The 21125-nt window shown below is 42.7% G+C and overlaps 1 protein-coding gene across 3 annotated transcripts; it reads right to left on the reverse strand.

Annotated features, from left to right (window-relative positions):
* Nucleotides 1–7939: 7939 nt before the first annotated feature.
* LOC147447763 (uncharacterized) lies at nucleotides 7940–17175 on the reverse strand. Of its 3 annotated transcripts, XM_086523477.1 has the most exons (10): nucleotides 17033–17175; nucleotides 15967–16100; nucleotides 14012–14034; nucleotides 9663–9727; nucleotides 9451–9582; nucleotides 9274–9331; nucleotides 8923–8967; nucleotides 8752–8832; nucleotides 8580–8657; nucleotides 7940–8479 (listed from the first exon to the last, which is right to left on the reverse strand). In XM_086523477.1, exons 1-10 carry the CDS (start codon nucleotides 17173–17175, stop codon nucleotides 8453–8455), a joined length of 786 nt encoding a protein of 261 aa, XP_086379603.1. In that variant the 3' UTR covers nucleotides 7940–8452. The 3 variants fall into 3 exon arrangements, with proteins under 3 accessions (XP_086379603.1, XP_086379605.1, XP_086379604.1); XM_086523479.1 differs by lacking the exons at nucleotides 15967–16100; nucleotides 17033–17175 and adding an exon at nucleotides 13586–13733 and having other exon boundaries at nucleotides 14012–14134; XM_086523478.1 differs by lacking the exons at nucleotides 14012–14034; nucleotides 15967–16100; nucleotides 17033–17175 and adding an exon at nucleotides 13586–13963.
* Between the last annotated feature and the right edge of the window lie 3950 nt (nucleotides 17176–21125).

Below are 21125 nucleotides of genomic sequence, written 5' to 3' on the forward strand. Positions count from 1 at the left end.
TACGTTTGTCTTGCAGCGTGTGCATCATGTGCCGGCTCTTGCAAAAAGCTTGATTAGTGTGGGTCAGTTGGATTCACTTGGTTTCAATGTATCTTTTGGTGATGGAGGTTGGAAGCTCACTAAGGGCAGCCTTGTTTTGGTTAAAGGTGCTAAGAGGAATACCTTGTATTCCCTTTGTGTAGCTAGTGTGGCTGATCACATTGTGGGGATCACTGAGCAACCTCCTGCTTCTTTATGGCATCAGCGTTTGGGGCATATGTCACTAAAAGGTTTGAAGTTGTTGGCACGTGCGGATTACATTCCCGTTTCAGATTTTGGTGGTTTTGAGTTTTGTGAGCATTGCCTTTATGGTCGACATGCTCGGTCTTCTCATAAGAAAAGTGTTCCACACAGATCTTTGGAAAAGCTAGCTTTGGTGCATAGTGATGTATGTGGGCCGATGCCCAATGCTTCTCTTGGAGGTGCTATGTACTTTGTTACGTTCATTGATGATGCTAGCAGGAAGGTATGGGCATACCCCATTCGTAAGAAGGATATGGTGTTTGATATATTTAAGCAATGGTTGGCTCTTGTCGAGAACCAATCAGGTTGTAAGTTGAAGTGCTTACGTACGGACAATGGGGGTGAATTTATGTCTCATGCTTTCACAACATTATGTGGTTAGAAGGGTATACGACGCGAGCTTAGTGCTCCCTATACACCTCCTCAAAATGGTGTGGCAGAGCGCATGAACAGGACTATACAAGAAAAAGTCCGTAGTATGCTTTCTATGGCTGGTTTGTCAAATGGATTTTGGGCTGAAGCTGTTGCCACTTCTGTGCATTTGATAAATCGTTCACCTAGTGTTCCTTTGGGCTTCAAAGTGCCTGAAGAGGTATGGACAGGTTTGACACCTTCGTATGGTCACCTTCGTGTTTTTGGCTGTGAAGCTTATGTACATGTACCTAAGGCAAAACGCAGCAAATTGGATCCGAAGAGCAAGAGATGTATCTTCTTGGGTTATGGTAGCTCTGGTGAGATGGGTTATCGATTGTGGGATCCTATTGACAGGAAGATTGTGCGCAGCCATGATGTTGTTTTTCATGAGGACTCTATGTATAGAGCATCACCGCGAACGGTTGAGGTTCGGCGTGTGATATTTGAGGAGGATGGTCATCGGTATGATGGTCCCATGGCTGCTCGTGGGCAGCCCATTGACCCTCAAGTGGGAGATCAGCCCTTGTTGGGAGATCATGTAGATGTGGGACAGCCAGATGCACCTCCTGCACAGTCTTTGAGGCGTTCAGAGCGGCGTGCAAGACAGCCTCAGCGTTTTGTGCCTTCTATGGATTATGTATTGTTGACTGATTGCGGGGAGCCATCATGTTATGATGAGGCCATGTCTAGTGTTGACAAGCTCAAGTGGGAGCAGGCTATGCAGTCAGAGATGGATTCGTTGATCCAAAATGAAACGTGGGAGCTTACTCCTTTGCCAAAGGGTAAGAAGGCACTACCATGCAAGTGGGTTTACAAGATAAAACTGTGTTCAATGGATGCAAAGCCTAGGTACAAAGCAAGGCTTGTGGCTAAAGGATTCAAGCAACAGAAGGGCATTGATTTTGACGAGATCTTCTCCCCAGTGGTGAAGATATCTACTTTGAGTATGTTGTTTGCTTTGGTAGCTACAGAAGACATGGAATTGAAGCAAATGGATGTAAAGACAGCTTTCTTACATCCGGACTTGCACGAGGATTTGGACATGGAGCAACCAAGTGGGTTTGTTATTCATGGCTCAAAGAAGATGGTATGCCGGCTTCTTAAGACCTTGTATGGGCTGAAGCAATCATCTCGTGAATGGTATCGTAAGTTTGATGCATTCATGAGTTCATTGGGTTATGTACGTAGTTATGAGGACCCATGCCTCTATACTCGCAAGGCTGCAGATGGTAGTCTTATTGTTTTGGTTTTGTATGTGGATGACATGTTGATCGCAGGGAAGTGTATTTCTGATGTGGATGCCTTGAAACATAGGCTACATGAGACCTTTTCCATGAAGGATCTTGGGGATGCCAGTCATATTTTGGGTATGCGGATCACTCGTGATCGTTCTCGCAAGATGCTCTTTCTTGTCAGAAAGAGTACATTGACAGGGTGCTTGAGTGTTTTCATATGGAAGGGGGGAAGGCCATTAGTACCCCGTTGCCTCCATATGTAAAACTCAGCCATGATGACTGTCCTCAGACAGATTTGGAGACTACAGAGATGTCTCAGATTCCCTATGCGTCAGCTGTTGGTTCCTTGATGTATGCCATGGTGGCTACGCGTCCAGATCTTGCTCATGCAGTTGGTGTGGTTAGCAGGTACATGTCTAACCCGGGCAAGCGTCATTGGGATGCAGTGAGAGGTATTCTCAGACACTTGAGAGGGACTTCAGAGTTGTCCCTATGTTATGGTGAGAAGGATATGTCTGTTTGCGGATATACAGATTCAGACTATGCAGGGTCAGTGGACTCGAGGAAGTCTACTAGCGGCTATGTGTTCACAGTTGCAGGTGGACCGGTTTCGTGGGCATCACGTTTACAGCCATGCGTTGCTTTGAGCACTACAGAGGCTGAATATATGGCTGCCACTGAGGCTGCCAAGGAGGCCGTATGGCTCTCACGACTAGTGGGAGATCTTGGTATGGCTGGTGATGCTCCGATTCTACATTGTGATAGCCAGAGTGCCATAGCATTGGCACGGAATCCTGTCTTCCATGCGAAGACAAAGCACATTGAGGTGAGGTATCACTTCATACGAGAGGTGCTAGAGGACAAGCGCATAGAGCTTGTCAAGGTACACACTGACGATAACCCTACTGATCTACTCACGAAGTCGTTAGCCTCACAGCGGTTTGCACACTGTAGATCGCTGATGGGTATGGCTTGACTTCTTTTGCTGTACTTTGGCCACTTTAAAGGCACACTGCCTTTAAGTGGGAGATTGTTGGGTTAAAGGCCCGTGTGCCCGGCTGCCCGTTGTTCAGCCGCCCATGTACAGCCATTCATTTACTCATTCATAATAACTATACTCATAACTACACATTGTAGTGTGAGTACCGCCCCGCCATACACTGTGTCTATCTCCTTCTTCGTGTTGGCTCTCTGTGTGTGTGCTCTTCGATCCCAACAAGTCACTTGATGACAATTTTGTGCAATATTTGGACGATTTCTAGGTTCCTCGCAACGACCAATGTGCTTTGACTGTTAGTGTAATTGATGTTGGCAGTGTTCTAGTCCAACATCTAAATCAACCATAAGATGTCTGACCCATACACACTCAATCGTAGCTCTAAAGACTGCCCTATACTCAGCTTCACAATTGGAAGTGGCCAAAAGAGGTTTCTTCTTGCTCAACCATGATATGCATGAACTCTCGAAATGAAACAAAAACCACTTTTGGACACTCATGTGTCGTAACAACCAGCCCAATCTAAGTCCAAAAAGCACGTAAATCTGGCGATAATGATCCTCTCTTGGGAGAAAACAACCCAAGTTTTAAAAAAGTGAATGCCAAAGTTTGGTCATGTGAAACAGCCTGTGAATCCACAACGGCATTTGCAAAATTTTGTCCATACTTGCCATACAAAGTGAGCTTATACAAGCCACGACACAAATTTCGAGATGCAACAATAAACTGAGATCATGAATTGTACATCTGTCATCCACAAATTTGACAACAAGACCAAGTCTTGCAAATGGAGATACAAACAAAAGGTTCTTTTTTATCCGTGGTACATAAAGTGTATTAACAAGTGTGAAAGAACTGCCACTCGTAGCAGTTTGTATTAACAAGTGTGAAAGGACTGCCATTCGTAGCAGTTAGTAAAATCTTTTCAACTCCCTTGATCGGATAAGAGACATTATTGGCACAAGTAATTGTATTCCCATGAGGGATAGCCGCGAGAGAGGCAAACATATCATGATGTGAAGTAATGTGTTTTGTAACACCACCAAAGTACCAAACATGTGACTTTACAACAACTGACATACATGCATCATGGACAGTAGGATCATAAGTCACTCTACACTAAATGTCCTCTATGCATCTACATCAATGTCGCAATCTCCACTTATAGAAGATTCTACAATAGCTACATTGGTTGTAGATCAAGCTTCTTTCTTCTTGGCTTCTTTTGCCTTTAAATTAGACATTGTTTTATCAAGTCATCATTAGCCTTGCAATAATGGCAACGCATCTTCTTTGCCAGAATTCCCAAACAAGTTACTTCGAGCGGATTCACTAGAAGCAGGTGATCTGTTACTCGCAGAAGAACCACGAGAAGGGATGCATTGCTATTACCACCTCTTTGAATAACAACAAAATCTTGCTCATTTGCACGTTGTTTAGCTCTGTTCTTTCTTGAAAGTGACTCATATAACAACAATGTACATAATGCATCAAACGTGACAACTTGGGTTTCCTTGGGTTATAAGTCTCCAAATGCTAACAAAAGTCTGATCAAATTTTGGCTAGTACTCGGAGACTTATGGCCCAAGGAAACCCTCAAGTTGTCATAAGTCTCCAATTCATTTTTGCAGGTGAAGTAATCATTGATATCTTTGATATTAGAAAGAAAAGTGTCCATGTCATCTTCCTCTCGCATAATCTTTGACTCCAGATCTTTAGACAACAATTCAACTTTAGCCTCATTGTGACTTGCATAAAGATCGACCATAGTATCCCAAACTTGTTTTGCTGATTTTGTTGAGCGAATGTGAGGAGTAATAGTGCGCTTTACAAATAATGCATCAATGCATGAGCATGAGCATGAGCATCTCTTACATCCCAATGAGATTGCTTAGTCATAGGTAGAACAACTCTAGCCGCAATAGATGTGGTAGAACTTGCAACATCGGGAACAATGCCTATATCAACACAAGGTGGACTTACATCAATGCCCTTCAAAACATTCCAGATGCCCTTTGAAACAAGAATATGCGTCATTATGTAAGGTTGCATTAGGTAGTTATCCTCATCCAATTTGTGCTTGGCAACAAATATCTTGAAAACATATGTGCTGTTAGCTATGGCGAGTGATTGCACCCGATGTGAAAACTATTCTGAAAGAGGGAAAAAAAAGTAGGACTAACGAGTATTATGTAGCACAAACCAAAGAGGAGAGTAAGGGATCTATTTTTGTAGAAAATTGCAATGACAAAAATCCTGCGTGAAAGGACGAAAATGCTTGCACACTATTTCTTGTAGTGGAAACATAGGCCAAAATGAGCCCGAATCATATTTCTGAGTACACCAAATTCAGAGAGCTAGCCCAAAGTATTACTCAACTTGCTGACGCCACTCACCAAGGTTCATCCAATTCAGCGAAAGTGAGCAAGGGGGTGCTCACGACTATGCCCGTGAGGACACAACCTGCTTTGATGCCAATGGCTCGAATTAGGGTTGCACAGATGCACACACAACTTGGAGAAGATGAAGAAGCTTAAGGCACATAGCAGAGAGCCTATTGCTTAGTGTGTAAATAGAAAGATAAGTTATCTCTAGAGTGATGGGCGTATATACAATGCACGAGGAAGGAGAAGACTGATGAGGGTATATACAGTTAGAAGGGGAAGAGATGTTGAGGAGATTGACGACCTCACAATACTTCAATTAAATCTCGTAGTAATCAAGGAGGCTAAATTCTTGTTCTTAGATGACATTACACATGCTTTTGAGATTCATGGAGATGAAGCTCTCTCTGTGATTGCTATGTATGTAGGGCTTCGAGATGTGGAGCAACCAACTTCGATTGATTTTAGTGAGAACGCTTTAGCAAAGGACTATATGTCCGTGCAAATCTGACATATCTGGAGATCCTTGTTGTGGAAACACTAGTTGCATCAATCAAAGCAAAGAATTATACGAGAAGGTGCCAACAAAATCTTCCAACAACACCGTTCAACCACGGCCAACAATTCCATTGACTTGGGAACGATCGACTCGGCCAACCAAGCCATCATGGACATGGACTATTAATACCAGATTTGAAACATTGTTGATTGAGGCCACAAACTTTTCTTTTCAAGTTCAAATGGGATGATTTTATTTTTGTCAATGGCTAAGCCGATCGATTGGTTTGTTATGCGAAGGGGTGACTCTCGCGGCACATCCAAAGTCAAAAACTCTTCCCTCTTAACACTATCTACTAAGCTTCAATACTTCCATCATCAAATCGATTTCCTACGCAAAGAGATGACTCGGGGCAGATTTGAAGACAAAGACTCCTCCCTCTGGCACTACCTACGAAGCTTCAATGCTTCCATCAAAGTGTTCCACTCGAAAAACTTGGAGAATGGGCATAGAAAGCTCATCAAATGCAGAGCCCCAAGCATGGTTTTATTCGAAGAATCCCTCACCCTCAACGCCCACAAATGTATCCTAATCAATCGAGAGGTTGCCAAATATAGCTTTGCAGGTACATTTTTCGGCTCCATTCTTGGTAGCTATGATATAGCCTTGGTTGGTCCAAGGAATTACAAGCCCTAATGAAGTTGTAAAAAACGTTGATAAAAAAATTGGTGGATAAACCACTTTCGATAGCTAGATTCCAAGAGCTTGAACGAAAGCTCTATTATTAATACCGCACTATGTAATGTTTTTAATGAATGGATACCAATAGAGTTTTTGAATGAAGTGTTTTTCTTTTTGGACATCATGTCCGTACAATTAAATTAATGTCTTCTATTAATTGTGTTAGTGAAGGTACACACTTCATAGTTTTCCATCTTTGCATAGTGTGGGTGAACGTTCACCACAAGAAATGGCAAGGGGGCATTGCTCCAAACCCCCCGGAGAACCTTGCCAAGATTATACGGGCAAGGTTCAAGGCCCACCGACATCAAGGGATGAATCTTCCTGCCATTTCTCCCTACAAATTTTGAGTTTTACCTCTAAATTTAAAATTTGAAGGTGAGCAAACCAACAAAATTTTGAAAATTTTAGTGTATTTTCCTGTAAAAACCTCCAAATTTAGTCAATTTACCTCATGTATAGGCTTGCCAAGTTTTTGGAAAGTTTTTTTTCGAGCACTTATCACTGTTTTTAGCACCTTTTCTGAAGTCAGAGGCAATGTCCTTAAGGCGACATATGGAAATCCTTTGAAGCCACATTAATGGATAACTGATCTCAAGACAATGTGCTCAAGACATGGCTACGACGACATATGCAAGTCCTTTAAAGCCACAAACATGCACATCCACCCACCCAATAACCATGAGATTATTTATTCTGTATTCAAGTCATTTGCATAGCTCTTTCTTAGAAAAGGTGCCTAGTCCAATTTTTCTTCACAAAACCATGGAAAATTTTGGAACACAAGACTTTCAAAAAAATAAGTTACAACCGCCTAGAAGATTGCTCAAGACACTACATCCTAGGCACCAACATTTGCTGCCATACACCGTAAACTAGCTTCTCTTTTTTTGTATATCTATGGAAGATGTGCTTCAGCGATCCCACCATATAAGGATTACTCACAGCACACCCGTGTGTCAAATCACTCCACTAGATTGCTGTTGGCAACAATTAGATAGCTTCTAAGACCATATCAACATTAATTACTATTCTTAAGGCAGGCCCAAGGACCTCCGACAATGTCAAACCTAATAAACAGCCAATTAAGTCACAAATGGTGGCCAGTAATGTAGCTTTGTGCTGAAAGACGAGTGAATCAGCTCTGTTTTCATCAGGCAGTAGAGCGAGTCGGATCCACCTAGATCCCTACTTCTAGATTTTGAGAAGGCCCATAATAGAGTTGATTGGAACTTCTTGGAGGGTACATTACTCTGGTTGGGGTTTCCGCATCTGTGCTATTTACTGCTCAATGATGAGTGCCATGACCATTGGGGGCTTCACTGGATGCAGATTTGTGCTTACGCATTTAACAAGGCCGATTATCCACTTCACACTTACAGAAGAATTAACAGAAATTTCCTAGTTGAAATAGCACCAAAGTAATGTATGTATGTACAGGACTTTGTAAGTCCACTATTAGAAGCAAAAAATAAACAACATCCTCAGGCTAATCACTTCCATTCCAAGTATGGGAGAGGTTAGAGCTCCCCTAAATGGAGCTATTGAACATATCCAACGTAGAAACCGATCTGCTACTAGAAACATCCAAAACACATTAAATAGGGCCAATGACCATAAGCAACCATGAATGGAGCTATTGAACGTTATCCAACGTAGAAACTGATCTGCTACTAGAAACATCCAAAACACGTTAAATAGGACCAATGACCATAAGCAACCTGTAGGCTTCAGCAACAATTTCCTACTATACAACTGTCTCCCTTCATAAATGCATAATCCTATAGATCATATGTAACCCTGAATTAGCCGCAATAATTGTTAGACCGAGTGTGTGACCACACCTGCACTAAGTTAGCTTGTTACCCTGTATAGGAGGTTATCATTTACACTGCAAAGCCTACTCTTCGTCTTCATCATCATCCTCCTGCCACCATCAAAGAATACACACGATCAGAGGCGATGTTTAATTAACATAAAGAAAGCACTCCAAAAAATCAACTCTCACAATTCTTATGTCCCTTTACCTCTTCACTTCCTTCTTCATCATTATCTTCTTCATCTTGATCTTGATCCCCTTTTACGGCAGTGCTGGCTCCAGTGCTCTGTAAAAGATGGTAAGGTTTGGCTTGTTTGTTAGAAAAAAGGAAAAAAAAAAAGCTCAGCACTGTAGACATAAAAAACATGCCTTTTCATCACCTGTTTCTGGTGATATGATGCGAGTGCCTTTTCATACTCTGCTCTCTTTTGAGCCGCCTTTTCAACGTAAGGTGCTTTTTCCTAAGGGGGAAGAAAAACGATGCAACAATGCTTAGTTCACAAACCCCATCAGACAGTGGAAGACAACCAAAGGGTAAGATGGGAGGAAACCTCATCAGACATCTCCTTCCATTTGTCACCGCAAGCTTTGCCAACCTGCACAATCGATAAGTGTTTTCAACAAGCTCACATAGAATATATATACCTAGACTGATGGTGATCATCGACACAATACAACAATCAGCTCCATCACACAAAGTATTGACCAAGTACGACAACATCTCTTTAACATCATCAGTGTCCAATTCGTGGCTACAAGACTAGGTATCAATATGTTTCTCATGCGCGTGGACACACACAGCAATCTAGCATGAAATTCCACTGGTAGGAAGTTTCACTTTGATTAAATTGAAGCATTGATAAGATTTACTAAAAAATTTAGAACCAAAGCTTGCATCATACCGCTGCCACACCCTTCACATCTGGATGTTCTTCCTTGTAAATCTTCCTGAAGTCCTCACTGCAGACAACGGCATAACCAATGTAAGAACATCATCCAAACCAGTCATAAACTTCAAAATCAAGACTTAGGCAAACTCTATATCAATGAGACAGGGCAGCTTAAGGAGGAAAAATTACAGGTAAATGAAAAAGGCAGTTGGAGCCCTCTTCGGCTTGTTGGGATCCTTTTTCTCTTTGCGCTCCTTCCTAGATTGCCTTTTCCGGGCTTTTTGGTCCTTCACTGACAATTGCTGTTTTTTCTTTGCATCTCTAGAATGATTTTCAAAGAAAATAAGATAAGAGGCTGGGCAATTTAGTACATCGGGGCAGACTAGAAAGTTCAGCATTACTTGATTTCTTTTGCTTCAGAGGCCCTTTTGACCCTGGTTTCCTTCATTGCTTTTGATTTCTGAACCTGTAAAAAGGAGTATAACATAAAAAACGCCAACTCAAAGATTAATTTATAAAAAAAACAGAACATCTGTGAAGTAAAAGATCAGACTCTCTACAAGGGCTCTAAGCTCAATTTTGGCATAAATGTGCTTTACACATGAATCTACCACAACAGGATTCCAATGCAAGTAATTTGAAAAGGTCTGTTCTTCACATAAAAATTACTTGCTTTGAGCTAGAGAAAAAGGAGGAGGAGCTGCATAGGCTCATGGGCTTCTGCTTCAACATACAAAAGATAATTCCAATTAAGTTCTCTTTGAATGATCATCACAAGATGATCAAGAATTTCATTGAAGAACATCATTTTGCAAAAAGACTAGTGTAATAGTCCTGGACTAGAACACACAATTCACTACTCCATGTGTTTACCACTAAACTTGCAGACAGAATGAAATAATCGCAAAACCAAACATGGTATACAAGGATAGGAAAGCGGGGGAAAATAGCAAGGACCCATAAAGCAACGTCCGAGTTATAGCTCAGATTGAAGCCACAACAACATCATCAGTGCCCGATAGTGGGTACTTTCAGACTCTTGTGACATGAACAATGTACTTTCTGCAAATTGACAGGTGTATAATGTTCATTCAAGCTGTTCCTGACCTCAAGCATTCACAACTTTGAAGGCGTTGACGGCAAACTAACGGGATAGCCAGGGAGGGAGGGAGGGAGGGCACACTTCTAAGAAACCATCTATATCACATGCGTCCTAATGGTATTAAAAAAACCTTAGCCTGGGGGGGTGCACTTATAAGATACCATCTATACCACGTGCATTCAAATGGTATTAAAAAACCTTTGTGCTTACATATTGCAATAAAATGACCCCTTCTTCCTATTAAACTTACTTTTGTTTCCTAATTTTCAATTAAAAAAAAGATAGTTCAAAATAAAAGAAATTTTATTGATTTAAATTTCCCTCCTTTTGAACACACATGTACACTAACAGTTTTGAGGTGCACCCGCCGAGACTACAGGCTAGCATACTATAATACATCTCATTATTGTTACATCTTTCAGCGCTCGGATAGGGGCTTGCTGGTAATCTTTGGAAATAACAATAGCCTTCCACGTCCCTGGTGGCAGACTGCAAGCAAAAACATTGTTGAAGATGGCGGCCCCATCAGCATATGCAGCTCCTCACAGTAAATACATCAGCAGTATGCTAGACAAAGTAAGGTACACAGAAAATTGTGGTCATAGGTTCGGAATATGAGTCGTCTCCTTCTCCACTAACTCTCTAACACACCATATTTTCCACTTGCAAAGCGGCTGTCAAAGCAAGTTCTTTACCAGGACCTAAAAGAGCAACAAGCGAAACTCTCTCAACTCATGACTCCAAAAAAAATCCAGGGATGGAGTAGATTAGGCTTTTTGTAGTAAATTTCAGTGTCTCTCAAGTTGGCTTAAGTAGAGGCTACGGAAAAAATATGCATCGCTCACAAAACTTCGAAATAGAGGTAGAGACTTATTTTAGATGTATTTATGATGTGACTGCCATATTTCAATTAAATTGCGCAGAAATACACCAGATGTACAAGCCAAGTGTATTGGACATGACACTGTCAAGGTCCAGGGTTGGGGGGCAAAGGATCTGCACTGTTCATTTAGTCGCCGTTATTTCAGGTGCTTCGACGGCATGATCTCTGACAAGTCAGCCTATGTAATGAAAGAATGCTGTAATTGTGTGCTCACCCAATCAGCGCTGACTATCATGCGCTGCAGGAGGTGGTCAGGGATCACTCCTTCGCCCCCCTCCCCTCGACCTTGACAGATGGGAAACCTTTCCCAGTACAAACCACTACCGCCATGGTGACCGGCGCCCCGCTGGTTGCCAAGCAGTCGCAATTTTTACTGGAAAAGTCACCGAATGACCTTTCCCATGAAATACTCTGCACAGCACTACTTTAAGTTGAAGAACCAAGGGGAAGGGTGGGTCATTCATTGAATTGCATCTCCGTCCACAAGGCTTCATGCTTGCTTGCAAAAACAAGAGAGCTACTAAGTACATCTAAAGTTGGCATATGATACATGGGCAGCTGAACCAAAAAACTGGCTCTTTATTTAAATTCGCAATAATGAATAGCATCAACTGAATCAGTTCAGCAGCCCATAGCAACCAAACAAACACGACAGTGCAATTTTCCTCAGGTGAGAAGAGAATAATAACTACTATGGGCCTTAACAAAAGTTCTGAGAGTTTAAAAGGCCGCAGCAGAAATGAATCTCCTCCGAAAAATAGTTTTTTTTTCTTCCATTGCAAATTGTTCTCTGGGTCCTGCGTGAAACAAATTCTTGATTTCTAATAATTCCTAAAGCTGCTATGCACGCACTTCTCTTTAATTGATCCTGATACTTCAGATAAGGAGTCAAGCTGATTACCAAATTTTGTTCCCAAAATTTGGTAATCATCAATCCTAAACCCGAAAGGTAATTTGGGAGGTATATGACACACACAGGGTACCAAGCAGACGATCAAAAACCTACGACGACACAGCACCCGAAGAAAACAACAATTGAACATCTATTGTCTGCCGGCATCAAGTATGCACTGTCAAGGGCGGGGGAGGGGGGGGGGGGGGGCAGCCATCTGCTGGTCTTTCCTCGCCAAAATCCATGGCTGCACTCCTAGATGTTTGACAAATCAGCTCAAGTTCCAACGGCAACACAGCACATCAGCGCAAGGTATTGGCTGGTCTACTGAAGCTGGTGCAAACTACCCCTGCAGGGGTCGACGGTGGCACCTCATAATTGGCCCCCCTGATCCTTGACAGGTGGGAATGGTCCCTTGGTGACCATTCCCCCCTGACCCTTGACAGGTGGGAATGATCCCTTGGTGACCATTCCCTGCAATGCCTGCTCTGCCATGGCCCTCCACCGGTGGCCAAGGGGCCACAGGCATTACAGGGACCCATAAATTACATCATCTAAGGACCACCACGCTCACCAAAAAACCCAAGAAATCAAGTTTTGTAACTTGACGCGCTCGGTGAAGAACATAAGAAAGCAATATATAATTGAAATTTCTATTGTTTGATGAACAATATATAATTGAAATTTCTATCTACAAGCCTAGTGTAGGTCGAAACATTCTCCACGAGCATTCTAGCATGCTACTCTCCCGTTTTCAATATTGTATCATGTCTGTGTTTTCTGACTTTGATGGGCATCTTGACGCACTCCCCTTCCATTGTCAGGTTCCCTAATTTATTCCCCTTCCTTAGAGAAGGGCAAGTTTCTAACAAGCACTAAGCACACTTGTGAAAACTTTTGACCTTCATACAACAGAAAAAAGCTTTAAGGAGGAGTGATGGGCGTCAAATCCTGTCGCAGATTCCAACTAGTTTCACTTTGAAGTAAAAAATGCAGAACTTGCTGCAACGGGATACAAAATCTGAACCTCAAAGTTATAAATATACTGCTATTCATTAGAGGATTGTCAAACAGTCTCTTAGAAAGCTCATTGTTAGCAGCCGCGAGGGGCATTAAAACAACCAATGGTTACATATTCGGAATGGTAATGTCGCCGCACTTGCACACCTCATATCTTCATACCACACCCAATCAGCAATCGAGATGCCGGTTTCCTTTCGGAACATGATCGGAACCCATGTTTTTATAAATCTGTAAACGAATTTCCACTGTCATGAAAATTCCTTATTTACGACACCAGAGGACAATCACAAAAAGGGCTTCTTCTGAGCTGAAAATCCTTGTTAGCCTTATGGCATGGACGAATAAACCAAAGATCTCGTTAATTTACAGCAATGAGGAAAATGGTTACAGCAGGCTTGAATTGCAAGAATTGATCGAGCATCACCGTCACTACAAAGCACATCAAAAGAGAGCCCATGTTCGTTCAGCAACGGATTGTTCATGCGTCAGTAGGACCCTAGCTTGTTGTCTGATTTTACTGCCTCTCATGTCCCAAAGGAGTATAAGAGGCATGAAAAAATTACTGCCTGCAGCTGCCGTGGACACGAAGAGGAAACCCATAAAGATCCCGAGTATGAAAAAGGGGTCTCTCTCTCTCTCTCTCTCTCTCTCTCTCTCTGTGCGCAAGTTCCTCGTTTAATTCCACGTATGAAGAGCCATAGCTAGCCCTGAAGTCTCTACACAACTGTGCGTCTCTCTGCTGCAGCTGGAGGATAGGTAAGAAAGTATCGAGACGAAGAAACAGAAGAAGCGAAAGGCAAAGCAAGAATGGAAACTGGGAGGACGAGGGCTTTAAGTTAAAATAACTAACCGGTCGAGGAGGTGGGCGCTTTCCTTCACAGGAAACACTTGCACTTGGAGTTTACCGGGTGCGTCCACTGCGCGGCTATCCCCTTCTTCAACGCTCGCTATGTTGAAGATGATGACCTGCCGCCTGGCTACCGGCTATTGCCCGTCCTCCTTTTGTCCCCTTCACACTCAAGCGGACGGCGTTTTTTTCTTGTTCAGGCTAGAGCTGATTGATCAATGCGAATCATTATGCGATAGCAAGGAAAATTACCAAAATACCCTTCAAATTTGTGAAAATTTTAAAAATATCCCTGAAGTGTGGACTAAAAATTCCCAATATGCCCAAAAATTTGTGAGGGTTTCTTCCAACGCAAGGATCTGAGAGGGATGCTCACACGACAGAGGACAACCCGGGGGGCGAGGGGCTCGTTTTTTGGAATTGCAAGTGGCTAAGCTATCCTCTCTCTTCAAGAGAAAACAAATCTGTTGCGTCAAGATTGGTGCAGTTTTCTAATGTCGGAAGGGCATCTTTTGGAGGGCCGATGTGTCCAACTACCCCTCCCTCCTTGCCACGGTTCTCATCACTCACAGGATGTAGGGCCTGCAAGATCTTAAAGAAGGGCTCCTCAGGTTCTCATCTCTGCATGGCATTCGAGGGTTGATGGTCCTTCTCCTATATCGCCGAAGCCAATGTCAAATGCCGGAGAAGCATCGAGAGTCTAATCTAATGCGAAAAACGTAGAATGAAAACTATCTTCTATTGTGCTTCTCAAATGGAGATTATGATAGCATAAACACGTTTGAAAAGGGGTAAAACCTCAAGACACCTCAAAACGACGAAGATGCTACAATAACAACCGGAACTAAAATACAACCTCAAACTGTGCGCGTACGAATGTAAATTTCGGCTCTCTCTCTCTCTCTCTCTCTCTCTCTCTCTCTCTCTCTCTCTCTCTCTCTCTCTCAGCTCCTTTGTTCAAGCTTTTACACAGTCTGCAAAAGCTTTTCACAGTGTATAGTGTTTGTTGCATCTTTCACCTAAAGATGCAAGCCTTAGTTTGTTCTGAAGCTCGTGCACGGGCAGTGAAGAAGACACCTCTGTAGCTCCGATACCACTTGTAGAGTGTGCCGTGCGTACGAAATGCAAGGGAAAAAAAGAGCAGACACAAAGTGTTGGTGGAGCTCAACGTGAGGATTTTTTCCTCACTTCTCCTTATTGTAAGCTATATGCTCAAAAGAATGGATAACGTTAGTACCTTTAGTATGATGGGTGTCCGACCAGTTGGCCTCAACCTTAACAACGCACACACACACATAAAGAGAAGAAAATTCATAACAAGAAGAGAGGGAAAATAATATACTGAACATTTAATTTCCTTACATGGGTTACACCTTAGGGGAAGTACTTATCCCCCTGTAGTTAGGAAACCTGCAGAACCTGGCATACCTGGATCTCTCTGGTTTTTCGCTCGACGGTCCCATACCCTTGCAGAGCCTTGGCAGCTTATCCAAACTCAAGCACTTGGCTTTGGGTTTCCACCATGATTCCTTTGTACACTGGGAAGAGCTGTTGGAATGTATGTGGAAAGCCTTGGAGTACCTTTCTTTGGATGGGGATATTATCTTCTCAACTAATTTTGGTAATGTTTTAGCCCCTTTCTGCCCGGATTGACAGATCGTGTCTGAGCTCAAGGCACTCTCTTCAATAAGAACGTTAGCTCAGAGCTTCTTGGCTTGCTTTTGAGACCTACCTCTCTTGGAGAGCCTCGATGTGTCTTTCAATTTCAATCTATCATAGTTGCTTGATCTGGAAGGATACCCTCTACTAAGATTTCTCACTTATCTGCCCTCACTTCCCTCGTGGCACAACCCAAGAGATCCAATAATGCCGCATTACTTTGTATCTTCATCTGAGAGGGCCATTAATGAGTTGCGTGACACCACTTGACTCAGTTATCGATTGCTACCCAAGCAAACCCTCTATGAACCAATGTTGACGTGTCGGCTCCCTTGTACTATGCACTTGCTGGTACTCCTTATCCCGTTGTCGATCAACCCAACCATCATTTTCTACATACACAGAGCCTTTGTGTACTGCCATATTCTGATGGCTTTTTCCACACAAAAAAAAAAAGATAATCAGCACGGAAGCGCTCATCCATGCAACCTCACAAACATGGGTTGTTGAAACTCAAGACCAACCAATGCCCAAATTGGGTTGCTTCCAACCACCTCAACAAAATGGCGACTCTGTCAAGCTCCTCTAGGTCTGAGAGAGAGAGAGAGAGAGAGAGAGAGAGAGAGAGAGAGAGAGAGAGAGAAATGAAATGTTATATTAACGTCTTCAAAAGGCCAAAGTGACCTATGAGACCAGAAAGTTACAATGTGGTGGATCCGATACAAAGTCAGAGTAACAAGATGACAAAATGACAGAATGACAAAATAAAATACTATGGAATCCTAAACTGCTAGGTGTGAACTAAGCAGCTAGCTGGGATAGCTAGATCACAAGAGCACAGTGCACGATGGTGTTGCTCGGAGCTAAGTGAGGGGAGGTATCTTTGAAGATTCGTCCTAATGAACGCAAGATTCTTTGATAATAAACCATTGGCCAATATTACCGAAGGGAAAATTTACCTAAATGTTAAGTAAACATTAACAAAAAGGGTAGACAAATCTAACAGCGTCCTAGCTTCATGGGAATTGTGCTTCACTTTAACGCCGCAAATCCCACCGCTTGCACTTCATTCAATATCCGTTTCAAATAGTGCTTAGGCCCCCCCTCCCAACACACACACATGGTTATCATCCTCCCACGTAGCTTGAATGGATCCCTACCAATGGCGAGGACGACTTGCAAGGAGCTGACATGTTTTCCTCTCCTCGTTTTCGTTCTCTATTTGAAGCCCAAGGGAGCCATTGACTACATAGCATCGACGGAGGCTGCATCAGAGGATTCGGATCATTTTGGCTCGACATGCACGACGCGGAGGAGATTGATGGGATCCGCCAGCGAGACTGATGTACCATTGCCCTCGCACACCCGTCTACATCTCCACCCTCGTCGCACCACACCACATCTGCACCCTGCTTCAAGCCCATCTGCAGCATGGTTTTCCATGCTCGCTTTCCTCCATGCCCATCTTTGTCTCCTCCACTATTTTCGTCACCCCTCTCATCCTCCATCTCGATTCCCTTTCCCTACACTCAGTTGCCCTGCAGAGCGTCCGTGCCAAAGAGAAGACGCTTGCACGGCATTGTAGGGGCGCTCTCCTTAGAGAGAGGAACAGCCCTCACAGACGCGCAATACATAGCCACTTATACACAGTTGCCCTCCAACGCATCCAGCGATGGTGATGACGTTCAACAGGTGGGGAGGGTGATGGCAGTGCAGCAAAGCATCGACAACAGCTCACCCTCCTGCACGCCTGCTCACGGACAAACCACAAGGTCGATTGAATTGGCGACTGGTGACGAGAGAGAGAGAGAGAGAGAGAGAGAGATGTAGAGCGCACATGCTCCGTTCATGTAGGCGATCGTTCACTATTGAACGGGTGACGACTGAATGCGAGCTTGCGCACATGCAAATGATCGGTTGCAGCGTTCAGAGCCCATTATCAGCACTGCAGAAGCGGGAACGAATCCGGCTGGTCCACGCCAAGGCACGGCAGCTTTTGCAGGTTTGTTGCTCTCTGAACTGCCTTCCCGCCATGCGAATGTCGCGAACCTTTGCTGAACGTGCTGAAGGGGGGGGGCTCCATTACAGTGAGACCGTTGGTGATCCGGTGCCTTGAAGACAGGGGCGTGGCGGGGCCAGCTGATATGGCAGCTGCTTTTTGGCCAAACGCAGAGGTGAACGGTGCATGTGCGCACCATAAGAGAGTGAGTTGCGACGAGTGTGGCAGAGATAGAGGACACCAAAAAATCCCCTTTTTTTCCCCTTTGGAGTATGGGAGCGTTTCCTTAGATTCCTCGGGAATTTCCAAAGATTACATGGATATTTTGGCGATTCTCTCTAATGAAGAGGCCAGCTGGAAAGCAAAAAGAGAGTCTAGAGAGACTTTCCCTTTTTCAATTAGATGAACTTGAGCATCTCCTCTGTTTCTTATAAAAAGAAACGAAACAAAGATAGTAGAGACATACTCAAAGAATTAAACCAAAAATTTAAACTTTTTCAATACATATTTAGCACCTTTGCCTGCATGTCAAAGGTGTTGAACCATGGAGTTTCAACTTTGAGTGTTGAGGTCCATGGTTCAAGCGCTTTGGCGACAAACTAAATCTTTTTTATTACATATGTAGCTATGACCTTTTCTCAAAAGAAACAGAAAATGAGACAACACTCATTGCACTCAACATCAAGCGAATCTTGACCTTTGACAGAGTAGTAAAAGCAAACCACACAACACCCATTGCAACCAAAACCAAGTGAGTCTTTTACTTTGATAAAGTAGTGCAAGCAAGAAACACTCGTTAAGGATTTGCCCACATACAAGATAGGCATCGTTGTGTTGTGCACAAGAAGCCATAGCTACATTCATCGTCTCATACACTGCTAGATCTTCCCATAAAACACTAGATATTCCCATACAACATATAACTTGCTAAATAATTCCTAAGAGAGCACATGTCATTGTCCTCATTCCAACTTGCACTCATTGATAACCCCCCATGGGAATTTTACATAAAAAATTTCCATGGAAACTAGTGCGTTACTTCAAAAGGTTGAGATAACAATTTACCAATAACTAGTATGTGACCCACGCGTTGCTGCGGTTAAGAAGAAGGTATACCACACTCATGGCAATCTTGCTCTCCTCTATTCCACAATGACATGTAAATGCATATGATTACGTTTTGAGATTTTGGAGCTCTTTGATACATGCATCTTGCATCAACTATTGCTCTAGCTACTTACTCTATGGCAAGGTCTTACAATTCACACATTGTAGCTACTCTTCACACTCTAATTGAACAGAGTGTAAATTTTATTTTTTTGTTTAGCATTCTATAAATTTTCTAGGGCAAGATGTAGCAACTCATGAGATGTAGCTACTCTCCACATGCTGCTTGATTGACCGAGATACAATCATCGTTTGTGGAAGCCTCCTTGGGAGACAATGACGGCTAACGACACTCGACACCCCCCCACCTCCCTTTTGTGCTACTTCCCTATTTTTCTTTATTTTCTCCTACATTGGCTTACGCTTCATATGGATCTACAATGATAGTAGGTAGTACCATGAGTAATTTCTTGGTATCTTTTCTTGCGTTTGATGAGCCTCCACTAGGAAAATGTTGGAGTAGGAGCTTCATCACTAAAAAAAGTAAAAACATAGGGCACAGACATATATGCAATAGACAACAAAAGCAAAGCTAACAGTTGGCATTGATGCTACATCGGCTCAAATTCTTAGGCAAGTGACACATTAGAGGGAGAGGAATGAGAGTGTGTAGGAGAAACACGATTGGTAGGAGAAAGAGGATGCAATCGGTGGCCACACGAGCTGCATAATAATAACAATGGGTCTGGGGCTCTTGGAGACACTTGAGTAATGGCTAAAATATTGTGCATGTGATGCATCTCTTGTAGTGGGTGCAACAAAGGTTGGGCAAGAGCAAGTACATCATTTTCGATGCGAATTGATTGTCAATAATAGTAGAGACAACATAGATAGATGTGTCACTCCTTCATATACACAAGCTTGGAAGTAAATGAATATCCTAATTTCCAGGCAAGAAGCTTGTCAAGAACCTGTTATGCTCTTGGAAGTACACCGTGCTTGGTAGACATGTCAATCAACGCATTGTCCATCACAATAACATACCTACTTACCCATGACTAATAACGGCATCAATGTTTGATGCCCACGTTAGCGTTTTGCATAATACGATGTCTTCAAGATGCAAGAAGAGGCATTCAAAGCTGGAGAGTATCCCCCACTTGGCACACATGTTGGCCAAGAAATCATGATGTTATTGTCCAATAGCCCTTGACTGTAAATCTCATCATAAGTTTGTTTGCCCATGTCAACATTTTTTGCTTTAGCTACATGCCTTCAGAAAACACCCACAATCATCGCATTTGGAGAAAATTTTGGTTTTGCATTCGTTGAAAACAGCCGATAGATGTTGGTGATTGCATTGGAGGACATGCCTAGCTCTCTAATTGTTGAAAACAACCTAGAGCTTTCTCGTCGTACGACACCACGATTGACATGCATGTTGAGCACAACAATTACAAACAATACTTTTCTTTTCAAGCACTTGCAACATCGAACCATCTCATCATTGATCTATTTTCCAATATCAACTACTTACATAATGTCCTATGCCTTGAGGATGCAAGCATAGGTGACTGCTTCTAAAAAGTAACATTCACTCTATATTGGCCTAAACAACCCCTGTTTGCTCGCTAGTCCTTTCTCTTTTTGGCTATCCTCAAACCTTGCATTCCAATAGACCAAGGAAGCTCAAAAGGATCTCATTGTGCTGTCAACAATGTACCACATTTGACATACATGACAACCACAACATCGCTAAAGATCTCATCATGAATTTCTTTATGTACACAGCCATCGCCCCACAATTTCAAGGTGCAAAATAGCTAAGAGAATCTGGAGATTGACAACCTAGTGCTTCTTTGCCCTGTCCATACTGAGCATACCCTACAATAAATGTACCAAGAAACAACATCCTTACATATCCGACAATCACTACATTCCAAGAATTTTTTGCATGTTTAGGAGCACACCACAATTGACATGCATGTCAAGCAACAAAAATTCGAGCAAGATTTTTTGTTTTCAAGACCTGTGATGAGCAATCTTATCATGAAGCTACTTACAATGCCAACTACCTTCATAATGTCCTATGAATTCAAGATGCAAGCATAATGAGTGCGGCTAAAGAGAAGTGTTCACTCTTTATTAGCTTAAACAACTCACTCCCTACTTGCTAGTCCTATCCCTTTTGGGCATATCCAACAACCATTGCATTCCAATAGACGACATCTATGATAGGAAACCGGCAAAGAACTATTTGTGAATTCAATAGTATACCATATTTTAAATACCTGATGACCACAACATTGCAAGAGTTGCTAGCTAAAAATCTCATCATGAATTTTTTGCAAC

The sequence above is a fragment of the Adiantum capillus-veneris genome, chromosome 11, assembly GCF_014529385.1.
Source record: "Adiantum capillus-veneris isolate H3 chromosome 11, ASM1452938v2, whole genome shotgun sequence".
NCBI classification, from domain to species: domain Eukaryota; kingdom Viridiplantae; phylum Streptophyta; class Polypodiopsida; order Polypodiales; family Pteridaceae; genus Adiantum; species Adiantum capillus-veneris.